Source organism: Malania oleifera, chromosome 6 (genome assembly GCF_029873635.1).
Source record: "Malania oleifera isolate guangnan ecotype guangnan chromosome 6, ASM2987363v1, whole genome shotgun sequence".
NCBI lineage: Eukaryota > Viridiplantae > Streptophyta > Magnoliopsida > Santalales > Ximeniaceae > Malania > Malania oleifera.
In genome coordinates, this window is record NC_080422.1 from 102053685 (window position 1) to 102069184 (window position 15500).

General features: G+C 39.5%; 1 protein-coding gene across 1 annotated transcript in view; it reads left to right on the plus strand.

The window, feature by feature from the left end:
- The first annotated feature begins 7253 nt into the window (after window positions 1–7253).
- Window positions 7254–15500, plus strand: part of LOC131157222 (nudix hydrolase 19, chloroplastic) — a 55459-nt gene continuing 47212 nt past the window's right edge. Inside the window, exon 1 of the mRNA XM_058111207.1 lies at window positions 7254–7989. Coding sequence (XP_057967190.1) covers window positions 7393–7989 — 597 coding nt within the window. The 5' untranslated portion in view covers window positions 7254–7392. The remainder of the gene's footprint in view (window positions 7990–15500) is intronic.

Consider the following 15500-nt stretch of genomic DNA (forward strand, 5'->3'; position numbering starts at 1 on the left):
CCCCGATAGGTCGCAGAACAGCGTCCCACATATCAATCGCAGCATATGGGCACGTGCGTGACACGCTATAGTCTGATCATCAGCATCATCCGGAAGCTGGCGAAACATCTCCCCCTCTAGAAACCGCATGCGAATGCGGGCACCAACAAGCTCACTGTCTGGGGGCACCACTCCTAACAATCTCTCGCACATGCGGCGAAGTCCTCCCCCCTGACCACACCTCCATCCTGTACTGGTCCAACTGTACGACCAATGACGGGCAACCCATCAATCGGTAGCCCGAACAACACCGCGACATCCTGTAATGTGATAGTCGCCTCCCCGTGCGGCAAGTGGAAAGTGTGTGTCTTTGGCCTCCATCGCTCGACCAACGCGATCACAAGATGCCAATCCAACTGGATATGGCCAATCTGATATATCCCATAAAAACCCGCGTCACTTATCCAATCAATAATGCGAGGGTCTGCGCCTATTCTATCCTGTACGCTCTGACTGCCCCCTCGGCAATATAAGACGTCAGCATGCGAATCGGTCCACGCCCGACTGGACCGGTGCCGATCGCCCATACACAGTACAGTAGTATCGTACGGCCCTGGATCGATCCTGCAAACAAGCCAGAATATTAAAGCATTAACATAGAAAACATAAGAATTGAGTATTTGTCCCCGGTGCTTTGTATGGTGGAAACGAACAAAAATCTCAAGGGTTATCCTATATGTGTACAAATGAAAATGTCTCACCAAGTTTTCATCTGAACATACACTATTCTCAATTGATGGACACAGTGACTCAATTGCTCAGAGACAAATTGAGCATGGAGCATTCGCGTGTTCACCGAGAAATTAAAGCGGTCTGAGGATTTAACATTTGGAAACAAATTTTTCATAAGGAATTAGCAGGTGAAAACTTGTCGTCACGCGAGGAGTAAGAGTACGCAAATCCCGGATCACCTATAAGTTATAGGTCAGTGCGAAGGTCCAGCTGCATCCCCAGGTTGGGTCCTTCTCGGACATCTTGTGCGGTTATGTCCTTCTTGACGGCATATGCTACACGTGATTTGTTTCCGACCTTCCCGAGCATCCATCTCGTTATGTATACGTGAGCTCCTAGGCCGACCTTTATGTCTAGCGTGTGCAGGATTTGCCTGCAAGTTTGGCAACGAGCAAGTTGGCCAATATGCCTCATGCATGATTGGATAAAATTCTGCAGCATATGTTGCGTAGTGCTCGGCAGTGCTCCAATATGGCTCAACAAACTGGCTCACATTTAGTCGTGTCTCGGAACAAGCTGCAAGAAGGTGCGAGCAGGGATAGTGTAAAGATTGCCACTTCCCGTAGGAGCATTCGCGCCTCTGGATGCTCAAAGTTTGGACATTGTTTCCTTTATGGGGTCCCCACTGCGTGGTCGTGATGCTAAAAGTACCCCTAGATCGGTTGAATGTCGTGACTCGTTGTCCGGTCGCCTTCAGCTTCCTTCTTTCCATCGCTAGCAATATATGCGGAGTTAACGTATTTCCTCCAGATATTGCGTTACGAGCAGACTCCCGTCGGCTATTAAAGTAATGGGCAATGCGATAAAATGTTAGTTGCACGAGAGCCGTAATGGGAAGGCTACGTGCGCCTTTTAGGACGGCGTTGAAACATTCGACCAGGTTGGTGGTCATGTTTCCATACCTCTTTCCACCGTCGTGGCACTGAGTCCACATATGAGGAGGGATCTGATCGAAGAACGACTTGGCTGGCTCCCCACCCTCGTCGAATATCCCACCCTCGTCGAATATCCTCTCCATCCAGGTGTCAAATTTTCTCACCTGATGCTCCCTTCCGGCTCGCTCAGCCATTCACTTCATATTGACACTTCGCACTTTCGTATTAAAGTTGCTTACGACATGTCGAAGGCAAAATCGGTGGTGCGCACGTGGTGGTTGCCAATCAGGATTGTGCTGCACCACAGCGATAATCCCTGGATGTCGATCTGATATGAGGCAAATGTCGTCCCTGTCGGTAATCAAACGCAAAGAACACGGAAACCAATTCCATGTGTCGAGGCTTTCCTCTTGCACAATAGCGAATGCAAGGGGAAATATTTGCCTATTTGCATCGAGGCACGTCGCAATAAGGAGTTTGCCCTTGTACTTACCGTACAAGTGTGTCCCATCCACACATATAACGGGAGGGCAGTGACGAAAACCCTGAATAGATGCTGCAAATGACCAAAATACAGATATAAAGGTTGCGCTGTTAGTGCTACCTGGAACCGGAGTTGACCTCCACCTAACTGTAGTCCCAGTATTGTATGCGCGCATCACTTCCATCCACTTCGGTAACGTTTCATACGATTTCTCCCAATCACCGAAGACTTGGGCTATTGCCTTCTGTTTGCCCAACCAAACCTTCTTATAAGATATTGAATACCCGAATCGACGATCAATGAACTCCTTCAATGTAGCGATCGACATCGACGCATCTCCCCTGATCATATTCACTATCTCCCCAGCAATAAGGGACGACGTGATTTGGTTATGGTCCTGCGATATAAGTTCATTCAGACACGTATGCGAACCACTATATTAGGTGATTTCGAAAAAACAGTGTATCATCCAATACATGGCACGCAATCTCCATGTGCAATCGTGGTCTTTACACCTAGCAACCAACAACTCAGGAGTAGATCGCACCACGTGGAAGTCATGGTGGGTGCGAGTGTGATATATTCGCACTGCGGCGATCAATTGATCCTTCGAACCGAAGAGCATCCCCTTACTCAACTCAGAGGATTCTTCCCAACGAGTGACGCGTATGGGAAGCTCATCGACTGTAGTTAAATCTGTAGCAGCTAGGTCAATATGACCGTACATCGGAAGCTCGCCAATGAATTGCGTGTCAAACGTTGCGTCGTCCGTGTCATGGTGAGGTAAGTTCACATCATCGGGGACATCATTTAACCCTTCACCCATTTCCTGCTCGTGCATGTGTTCGTCTTCAATATGAACATCATTCATAATGTTCATGCCCTCGTCCAATGCATCGTTCGCAATGGCAAACAACGATGCTGGTACCGCACTCGGGACATCTTCGCAACCTCCCTGCGGAAACATCTGAGGAACAGGTGCTTCATACTCCGACGGTTGGAATGACGATCCCGGATATTCATTAAAATCGACCGTGGACGTAGCACGAACCTCCCCACCAACATCGACCTGATGTGTTTGTTCGGTGTCTTCACCGACTTCACCCAATTGCTTCGCGGGCTCATCTGGTTGCCTAACTGCAATTACACCCACTTGAGGAATAGTCTCGACATACAATTGCATCGTCAAATATGTCTCACCGACACAGTGTGCGTCCAATGCGCAACCCATAATCATCTGATATCGGAACAGCCTCGTAGAACGCTGTATTATTTAACTCTCGCGCAAGGTATCTTACGGTCACCCGCAATGCATATTGATCTGGATCAATATGCAAATATTTATATATCTTCGTATATAATTTACTTAATTTACACTTACGGCCAATTCGAATAAGTCGAACTGGCCGACTACTATACCTAACACCATCTGTTACGGTTATAATGTTCCCCCCTATATATAAAAATACCGTGACTAGATCACTACTTGAGCTTCCTGCCATTTGGATCGGAGATCGGGAAATAAAACAAACCTACGCAAGACAAAATTGTATGTATAAGTGATGTGTAAATGAGACGAAATAACTAATAACTATAAACCAAATAAATGTATACAAATTCTAATGAATGAATGAACTTAGAGTTTGGACCTAACTTTCCCACAAAGAAAATAAATAGATGAATTCAGCGTCTATGAATAAACAACATGAATATGTATTGATTTTCCCCATATGACATATTCTTCAGATTTTCCCAAAATTGTAATTCAACTTAGAATCCAAAGAACTATGAAATGGTGCTCTTAAGAGTATTTTTTCCAAAATGGTACTTCGTACTCTGCCTCATTATGGGTTGGGTTGCCACTTAATTTGAAGTTCAATTTTGTTAAGTAGCCTTTTGAGGATTCATTGCTAATCCAAACACCCATACTCAAAGGAGTTGAAGGGATCTTTTGGAAAAATGTTACTTAGAACGCATAACATCCTGATTCATGAAATGGGAATGAGATTGTCTTATGGCAAGTGCTTTAAATTGTGAACACTGCATTTATATCGATATATTGGTGAAAAATACATAAATTCGGGGAGGAAAAAACTCATTACTACTCTCCTTTAATAATGTGACCTTTTAGCTATCATCTCTACAGTGTTCCCAGTCAACGTCATTGACGGTGACTAGTTGAGGCCAGTTTCGCCCTCGTACCGTTGGATCTTTAATGGTGCTCTGTCGACTGTGGCCTCCTCAGGCACCCCGCACCCTAGGATGTTATACATATGGGTTTTTTTCATGGAATTTTTTATTTTAATTTGATCCCTAAGGAACCGCATTTTTTAGAACTACTGCACCTACCAAATAACTCGGGTAATCCAACTAATTGTCTTCTGCTACTTCAGGATTCTAATGATGGTCAGCTGTTCAAGCACCTTTCTTTTTTGGCAGTTTATGTGCAGTGTAGGAGTTGCCTCTATTTTAATATTCGTTAAAGTCATTGTTCTATTACATAGGATGGACTAATGACAGAGGATGGGTGAGATAACCTTTCATAGCTAAAGCTGTGATTCTGTGAACATTGCCTCTGTGTATGTGATTTTGGGTGAATTAGAATTGAGTAGATTGTTGGAAACTAAGTAGTAGGCTTGTTAGTATTGGTGAACAAAATATAACAGAAATTTAGGCTATGAGCTTGGAGAACTAAGAAAACTCTTCACTCGAAGAGAACTTGTCAAACCTTGCCCACATGATCATCTTAGTCTAGGAGAGGGAGAACTCATTGATGTCCAGACAGCAATTCACATTATAGCTGGATTCTTGAGTAGGCAGACAAAGAGGTAACAAAATTTTATTTTATTTTCATAGCCTACACACACACATTCCCAAAGCAACATTTTTTTCATAGCCTACACACACACATACATATATATAAGTATGGAAAAAATCCCACCCGAAATACTAGTGTCAAAAACAAGTTTTAACATTCTTCTTGAGATGGGTTAAAATTGGAGTCTCATGTATGAGAGAGAGATTATTGGAATTATTGTGAAAGGTACTAATAATCAATTATTAAGTATTTGGAAAGATTTATCTTATGAGTTAGTTTTTGAAATTGAGAAGGCGTAGCATCCAACAATATATATATATATATATATATATATATATATATATATATATATATATATGAATCATTGTGCTGTGCTGGCCCTAATTTTTTTTTTTTATTAGTTTTTTGAAGAACCAATTCATAAATCTAAAAATAAAATAAAACTATTTAGTTAAAGATTAGAAGAGTGAACAAGAAAACGTATTATATAAATATGTTTCTTTATGTGGTCATTTTTTGTTTTTATTTTCAATTTTTAACTGTTTATGAAAAAAATTGAAATAGAATTCAAATTAAGATATATATATATATATATATATATATATATAGCAATAATATAATATTTTTAACAAATTTTCAATTGTCATATAAAAAAAATATTTTATTATAAAATAAATTTGGATAGTACAACAATTAATTAAAATAATTATAATAAATTGTATTTTTTTATAATATTTTTATTATATATTATTTGTAATTTTATTTTTTAATTATATATTTAAAATATCAATTGATTTAAAAATAATACATAAATATTATTTAATTAAAAAAATTAACTTATATTAATTTTCATAAATATTAACCAAACATATTGTCAAATTTTAATTTTTCAACTAATCCTAAATTAACTGGTGAAAAGAAAAGAATAAAGGGAAGAGAAAAGCCTAAAGATGTGTTCAATGTTTAGAAAATAATTCTCAATTTTCAGATTCTTCTTTTGTAGATTATAAAAATATCACATATTTTTTTTTTTACTTCTTTAACATTAATATAAGAGTCAGAATTTTTTTTTATAAAATTTTCAACATAATTATTAATAACCCGAAAAATAAGGTATAAGATCCTAGGATCTTATACATATGACAATACAATTTATAATTAGAATGTGCACTCACATTAACTCAAAGCATCAATTAAAACCATACAATTTGCATGTTATGTTCACAACTTTAGTGGATGTGCCCAATTATATTAAAAACAGTACAAGAAAATTTAAGAATTGAATAACAAAATTTCACACTTTTAAAGTAAACCATATGATCTAATTATAATTGCACAATTATATTCAAAAGAGTAGAAGGAAATTCAACATATTTAGTGAGTGGGGGAAACTTCAACAATTTATAGGGCAGGAAACATAATGCATTTTACAATGAAATAACAATCGTAAAAAAATAAATAAATATTAAACAACAGTTTGAATGGAAAAAATAAAATATTATCAGCAAAAAATTAAATTCAAATACCCAACCAATGAAATACAAATAAAATATTATCAGCAAAAAAATTAAATTTAAATACCAAAACAATGAAATACAAACCTTAAGTAATGTTTGTCCACGAATCTTTTAACACAAATCACAAACTCTTTCTCGGATTATCAAAACTTTCGATGAAATCAAAATAATGTAAAAATGTAAGCACTGAACATGGAAAACATAGCTTACCCCATCTCCTTATATAATTTTCGATTTGATAAAGCCTGCAACGGTCACCTGCTCCGGCTCCCTTCAACGGTCACCTGCTCAGCTTCTGCAACAGGTACTCTGTTCGCGCAAGAAAGGAGGAAGAACGGGTTAGGTTAATCTTAAACAAATCTCGCTACTTGGAGTAGCGAGATTTGCCACTCGTCAAGAGCTGGGTGGAGGTAATTCAAAAGGCAGGTGGCAGAGTATTAATTATCCCAATAAAATCTCGCTACTTGGAGTAGAGAGATTTTGCACGCGTCAAATGGTGGTTGGCAGAGATTTATCACGCGTCGAAAGCGGCTGGCAGAGCATTAATTCTCCCAATTAAATCTCGCTACTTGGAATAGCGAGATTTGTGCTTTACAAAAATAATCTCCAGTGACACGTGGTAAATCTCGCTACTTGGAGTAGCGAGATTTGGTTAAAAATCGCTACTTGGACTAGCGAGATTACATCAGAGTCATTTTGGGAAATACTTCCTAGAATGAGGTATTATTTAATATATTTAAAAAAAAAAAGTTAAAATGGAAAAAACTCGGACAGCAGCCCATAATGCTGACCGATACCCGCAACCATCACGAAGATCCATCTTCGTTACATGTGTCGTCAAAGCGCGAAGCCAAGTCACTGAGTCACCACCAACCCTCTCCTCCTTCATTTTTCAACCTTCCAACAACCCAATGGAAAATCAGGGAAATGCTTTATCTCTTCGCTTCGTCTTCTTCTTCCGCTTCTGCTCTTCTCTCTAAGGCACTATCAGCCCACCGACTTACAAGGACCCTCTGCTATCTCCATCCCACCACCATGTCCGTTAACTTGCAAACCCATGCTTTTGCCGGCAACCCCCTGAGATCCAAAACGCCAAAATCAGAAGACCCTTTTTCACCCAATTCGGCCGTCAAGACCCTTAAGACTCTGCTTTTGGAGGATACCCATGTCCTATCTTCCCCTAATTTTAAGGTACTGCCCTTCAGAAAGGGTAGGCCTTTGGCAACTTCGAGCGGCGGCGGCGATTCCTCGCCGGTTTGGCAACTGGGTTGGTTCAGCTTGGCTGATTGTAGGGGTTTGTTGGCCGATTCTGAGATTCAATTGAGCGAAGACTCTCTGGTGTATTTGGGATCGCGGCCCGAGGATGATGTCGTGTACTGGGCAGTCGATGTTTCGGCGGCTTCTGGTGGTTTGGTTGGTGAATTGGGCAGCAGGCTGTTTTCTTTTGTTGAGCTTCGGACGCTAATGGTTGCTACTGATTGGGCTGATAGTGGGGCCATGGGGCAATTGGCTGTTGCTGGACATGTAAGTTCTTTTGATTCTTGCGTGAGACTGCATCTTCATTTGGATTTAAGTTGTTTCTTCGTAGATAGGTGGTCTACTTCTAGTTTAACACTGAAGGGTGTTTTACTGTTCAGTGATAAAAGCTAAATATGTGAAGCAATTGTTTCATCCAATGCATTTGATGACGCCCATTGAGCACTGAAAATGATTAGTGTGTCAGACATGACCAAGAAATTTTCAGTGTTCAGGGGGACTTTTTATTTTCAGTAGTTAGCATAAACTGGGTAAACCTTGTATTGTTGGTTTTGCCTTGGTGGAAAATGTTTGAGGCGTGTTTATTGATGTTCTTAAATTGGAAAATATAGACGTGCTGTAACCTGTTTGTATTGGTTTGTTAAAAGATATGATTCGTTCCACTTAAAACTGGATGCTTAATTTTAGTTTTCTATTCATGCAACAAGCAGTTGGTTTGACTATGCACCTGGTTGCTCAAGTACGGATAGTTTGTTGCTTTATATTGGATGGATTTGGGAACTGGAATTGGGTTTTATTACTAAACCTCAAATTTACCAATGTTACAGGCGACACAATATTTTCACTACTGCATGATTGAAGGTTCAGAGAGACCCAATTGTGTGAAATTAAAAGCAGCTTTAGGGAAGCCTCCTTCTTGAACTAGCACATGCAACCAAAGAATTTCCTCAAACTAACACAAAAATGAGTCTTCTAAATTCATCCTCTTTTTTATTTTTCTTTCTTTCTTTCTCTTTTATTTCATTGTCAAGAAGATGAGTATTAGGTATAAAGCCTTCAGGTGAATGGTTAGTTGAATTATTGAAAGAAATGTCGGACGATGTTTTGTCTTCTATGAGGCATGTGGTGATATCCTAATATGACTTAATAAAATACCAAGAACAGGAATCAGATTTTCATATCTTTAATATTGATAAAAGGTTATGCAGCATGCAGGATGGAATCAAGTTGTTTGATGGATCAACTTGACCTAATCTGGAGACCAATTTTGAAGAATAGGACCCAAAGATGTTTGGTTAATTAATAGTTGGTATTTGTTTTTTAGTTTAGTTTGTAGTTAGGCTCATGGAGATGTGGGGTTTATTTGTAGTTTCTTGTATCTTTAGGGATATATTTGTAATTTTCTTGTAATATGGGCTTTCTTATGAATTGGGTTTGAAAGCCATATAAGGATTAATTTTGTGAATTTGGATTGGAGAAGTGTTTCCCTTGTATCTCCTTCTTCACTCACTCTCTTCTCCCTTGACTTATTTTGTTCATCCTTTTTTCTTCCCACCTCCTCTCCCTATTTCTCTCTTGGCAGTAACTCTTACTGCTATTCTACATCATTTGGTATCAGAGTAAGCTTCAATCACTCAAGTCTAGCAATCCGCATTGAAGAATTTCCCTAAAACTTGAACCACAACCATAATACATAGACTGCAATTCACTTCCTGAAGCTTCAATTGCTGCCATTCATCCTATAATTCCTTTGGCCAGAGCCCAATATTCAAATCCTCAGTGTCTTACCATTGGTAACTGCCATTGAAGCCATGAAATTATCCCACACCTGCAACTTTGAAACTACAGCCGCTGCCCGTGTTTCAAACACCATTCTTAAGGAACCATTTTGAGACAACTCCACTAACATTGGAAATAGACATAATTGATCAGCCGTCTGCCAAATATCATTTGCATTTGACAAGTTGTGTAGCCACACAGCGAAAATCCCCTAGTCATCGGCCCTTTTAATCCCTAATTCCCTGCCCTTCCCTCCTTGCACCACCGCCACTATAGAAATCACCATCCCTGATCTACCTTTTTTTTTAGTTCCATCCCTGGGAAGTCGCTATTGGTGACTCCTGTGCTGGCAATGCGTGTGTGAAAACTCCAGCCCTCTTCTGCTACTTCCAGAATGGGAAGGAAAAAAATTTCTTTGTTCCAACCACAAATTTTGATTTTCTTCACATTAATTTGAAGCTGGATATTATAGTGTTGTGATATGTGGCTCATATAGTGAGTGGAAGACATGCACAAAGAGAAAACATAGTGAAAAAGGAATGCTGGTGTTTGTTGAGGAAATTGTTGACGGTTTGGTCAAGAATTCAGAGAGGTTTTGCTCTCGGTATTAAGCTGTCGATGGTATGTTTGCAAACCGTCAACGGTTTGGCTCGGGAACCCAGCGCAGATTTTCAAATTTGAATTGGGATGTTAGGTTGGTTGGGGTTTGGAGGGAAAGCCTCTGGGAAACCTTTATATTACGTTGTATATGTTGTATTTGTAAGGAAGTTCATGTCTTTGACACAAGATAGTAAGAAATCATTGTCGATTGCTCCTGTGGATGTAGGCACTTCCGAACCATGTAATTCTTTGTGTTTTTGTAATTGCTTTCATATAATCTGCGTGATTGTGTTCTTTTTGTATTATTCACCGCTGAGTGCTGCGTTGTAAGATCGTGTTATTCCGCCGTGCATACGATTTACAAAAAAAATTGGTATTAGAGCATTGTTGTAATAGCCTTTAGAACTTCTTTTGCAAAGTTCGATGTTGTCAAGTTTGATGGAATTGAAAACTTCGGTTTATGGTAAAGAAGGGTGAAGGATCTGTTAGTGCAGCAAGGTATGGTGAAGGCCTTATACGGAGTTCAACCAGAAGACATAGATGACACAAATTGGAATGAATTGGAAGCAAAGGCAGTGTCGACTATCCAATTTTGTTTGACTGATAACGTATTGTATCATGTCATGGATGAGGATTCTCCGGTAGCAGTTTGGTAGAAACTGGAAAGCCGGTATATGTCTAAGTCTTCTTTATCGAACAAATTGTTTCTTAAGAAAAAATTGTATTGGCTTAAGATGGTGGAGGGTTTGGATTTGAACTAACACATTAATGCATTCAATCAGATTGTAAGTGATTTAATGCGTATTGATGTAAAGTTCGAGGAGGAAGACAAGACGCTGATGCTATTGAATTCCTTACTGTGTCTCACACGTATGAGAATTTGGTTACTACTCTAACATGGGGCAAAGAAAGCCCAAATTTGGAAGAGGTAACAAGCGCATTGCTGGGTTTTCATCAAAGAAAGATGGCTAGCGATGAAATTTCACATGGTGAAGGGCTTGTGGCGGAGAGTAACCAGGAACGTGGGAGAAGTAAGTCCCGGAGTGGATCTCGATTGCAATTTGGGAAGAAGAAAGACATAAGGTGTTTTAAGTGCGGGAAAATTGGGCACATTAAATCGGAATGTAAGGAGTGGAAGAAGGGGAATGCTAAAAATGAGGGTTCGTCAAATTCTGCAAATGTAGTGGAAGGAGACTCAAGGAGCAGTGATGGTGATATGCTATATGTTTCATCGAGTTCAGAATGCCTCACGGATTCTTGAATCCTAGATTCCGGATGTTCTTATCACATGATACCAAATAGAAATTGGTTCAACACTGACAAGTCAGTTAATTCTGGTTATGTTCAAATGAGAAATGATGTTGTATGCAAAATAATTGGAATAAGAAATATCAAAATTAAGATGTATGATGGTGTTATGAGAACTTTATGTGATGTAAGACATGTACCGGATCTGCGGAAGAATGTGATTTTATTGGGCACTTTAGATTGTAATGGGTATAGTTACAAGTCTGAAAGCGGGATAATGAAAGTTTGTGAAAGCGACTTGATTGTGATGAAAGGACAAAATTTAGCGGGAAATATCTATGCACTGCAGGGTATCACAATTGTAGGTGAAACTCCAGCTGTAGAATCTGAGTCAGATGTTCTGTGGCATATGCAGTTAGGGCATATGGATGACTACATTTATTCAGATGTTTGGGGACTAGTGAGGATAGCATCACAGGGTAGACATATGTATTTTGTGGGTTTATCACGAAAGCTCTTGGTGTATCTCATGCGGCACAAGTCAGAGATACTTGCCAGGTTTAACTTGTGGCTGAGGTGGGAAACTAGTCCGGGAGAGAGATCCTTAGGTCAGACATTGAAACTAAGTATGGTGGTTTTATTCAAGGATTTTTGTGAGTAGCATGGCGGGTTGTATGCAGGTCTTGCAATGAACTTCTTGGTGAAGTCAGTGAGTATGATGCATTTCTCGTTTAACCGATTGCCAAAGGTATCACTAGATGGGAGAGTTGTGGACAGTTTTTGCAGTAGATTACTCTAGTTTGAGGGAATGTCTATAGGTGCACGTTTCTAGTGAGATGAGATCTAGGCTTGGTGTAATGTTTGGATGGTACATCTTTCTGGGGTATAAGAAAGGTGGTTCAAACTAGGTGATCCAATGACAAATAAGTTGGTAATCTGTGGAGGCATGGTTTTTGGTGAGAAAGCCACGGTGCAGCGTACTCAGGTAAAGGAAGATAAACAAATGCCATAAAACTGTAGCAGCAATGAACATGTGATGCAGGTGGAATTACAGACTTAGGGCAGAGGTGATATTGTTTATAATGTAGGGAATTATCATTCGATATCCCAGCTAGGGGTGAGCAAAATTCGGTGAAAACCGAATTAACCGGCCGAAATTGGTCGGTTCGGTTCGGGTAAAAAGCCCGATTCGGTCGGTTCGGTTATAATTCTACAAAATTTCGGTTAATCGGTTTCGGTTCGGTTAAGGGTAAAAAAATTTCGGTTAACTGAATTAACCGAATTACTAATTAATTAGATTTTAAATATAATTTATGAATATAAATTTTGCTTATGTAAGTTCATTAAGGAGTTTAATTAACCTATTTGGATTCTTTGTTCTATGGTAAAATATTATTTTCATTAATAAAATTAATAAATAAGGTATTTAATTAAGTTGGATTTGGTTTTAAAAAAATTTTATAATTGTATTATATTTCTAACAATTAATTTTAAATAATTTCGGTTAAAATCGGTTAACCGAATTACCCGAATGGGCAATTCGGTCGGGTCGGTTCGGTGTATTTCGTCAATTCGGTCGGTTCGGTTAATGGTTTATATTAACCGAATTTTTCGGTTAATTCGGTTAATTACCCGAATTTAACCGAACTGACCGTTTGCTCACCCCTAATCCCAGCAGGATAACAGTGGACTCAGATGCACTATCATGCCACCACTCAGGTATAAATTTGATGTTCTGGTGTTTTATGCATTCATTACTACCAACAAGGTTCCTATTATTTTTCAAGATGTAGTGCACAATAAAGGGAAAAATATATGGATGAGTGCTTTGGTGGAGGAGATGAGGTCATTGCATAAGAATCAGATGTGGGAGTTGGTGGAGCTTCCAGAAGGGAAGGGGGCGATAGGATGCAAGGGGGTGATGTTTCTGTTTTTTGTGGATAACATGTTATTTGGTGGGAAGGCTTTGACTGAGGCTAATCAATTGGGAACTCTGTTGAGAAAATGTTTTGACATGAAGATTTTGGGTATGACCAAGAAGAGTCTTGGTTTGAAGATTCGCGAGGACAGAGCTGCAGGGAGATTGAGATTATCTTAGGTTGGCTTTGTGGACAGAATTGCAGGGAGATTTTGTTTGTCGTCTTAGGGTGGTTCTGTGGAGAATCAATGTAAATTGTCTACCGCTTTGTACCCAAGGACGGACGGTGATGTTCGGGATATGTCAAAGGTCCCCTACGCTGGTGCAATGGGGTGTTTCGGTAGGCAACAGAGTGATTCGTCAGTTGTGAGATTTGTTGATGCAGACTATGTAGGGGGCTTTGATGACAGGAGGTCTACAACGGGATATGTGTTTACTAATGTGGGAAGACCTTGTTGGAAGTCTAGGGTGCAGTCTTTTGTTGTAACATCTACAATTGAATCGGGGTTCATGGAAGAAGCCAAAGCTGCCACGGACAAGTTCAAGCATTGCTTGGACTTGGTTTTTGTCTCCAGTTGCTAGAAGGGAGACGATCCCAACCTATTGTCCCAAGGTGGGGCTGTGGGTTTTATGTTTTTAGTTTTCCTAAGGGGCATATATTCGCCATATGTGGCTCACATAGTCAGTGGAAGACATGCACAAAGTGAAAACATAGTGAAAAAGGAATGCTGGTGTTTGTTGAGGAAACCATCAACGGTTGCCCTGTACCCGTCGACGGTTTGGCCAAGAATTCAGAGAGGTTTTGCTCTCGGTATTAAATCGTCGATGGTTTGGCTTGGAGGGCCTCCGGGAAACCTCTATATATACGTTGTATATGTTGTATTTGTAAGGAAGTTTGTTTCTTTGACACAAGGTAGTAAGAAATCATTGTTGATTGCTCCCGTGGATGTACGCATTGCCGAACCACGTAATTCTTTGTGTCTTTGTTATTGCTTTCATATAATCTGCGTGATTGTGTTGTTTTTGTATTATTCACCTTTGAGTGCTGTGTTGTAAGATCAATTTTTTCCGCTGTGCAATTCGTTTTTCACAACATATAGTTTAATTGTTAGTGCTCAACCCATGCTTTGGAGAATCAATTGTCACTGCTAGCATGAGAACATCAAACTTTATTGATGGATTTGGCGAATTGTTTACATTTGTTTAATTTCTTTGAGATTCTTTGGAATAAGGGTGAAATTGAAGATAGTTATTCTGAAATTGGGAGTTAAGTTTGAGAAAATTGCACAAACATATTAAGAATATTGGCAAGTTGTATTAAAAATCTTTGTTGATGTATAGTTACAGCAAAAAATATATATAGGAGCAGCAACATCATAACTAATGTTCTGTGAACAAAGTGGACTTGTTGTTTGTTGGGTACAAAGCGTGGAAAATGCTTTGGAGACTATTATGAGTTCTTTGGATAGGCAAACAACTAAAGTTACAGCCTTGGGCACGAGGTCATTTGATTTTCCTACCAAGCTGGAAGGTGGTATGGCTCTTGTTTTCACCCCCACTTTTGAGTTGTGTGAAGACTAAAATTTCTATTGGAAAACAGGAGTCAAATTAGCAAGTTTGGGTGTGGTGGTCCTCTTGACAAATTTGATGATTAGGTGTGTTCCTTGGAGAACTATTTTTGGTGGTGTGACATGATTGAGGCTTGAAAGTTTTACTTGGTTGAATCGAAATTGAAGGCTATTTATTGCTCACATTGGTGGATTAAAACGATAGGACTGCAGATCTTTGCAACGAGGAGATATGGTGAGATCTGGACATGGGATGGGATAAAGTGAGCCTTGCAGGAGCTTTTTTGTACCTTCCAACTACCAGCAGCATGTTTATCTGCAACTTTTTGACTTGAAATGGGCAGAAAAGACAGTGTCAGGTTTAACTAGTAGTCTAGTAGGAAGCATTGATAGGGATAGGGTACACAAATATGACACGATACCGACACAATAATACAACATATTTGAATAATGAGCATAGGACATGACTGTCACGAGCCTAGCTTGTTCAGGGCATTTTACTTGCTTGTGACCACTTGTCGCGTGCGCTTGGGATGGATTTCCATCATGTAAATACTAGTGTAGGGTTATTTTTAGAGATAGTTTTTCCTTATGTTAAAAAGGAAAGTATTGACTCCTCGGTCATATTGATGTTTCCTAGTGCCATAGTGAGAATAGCATAGAAA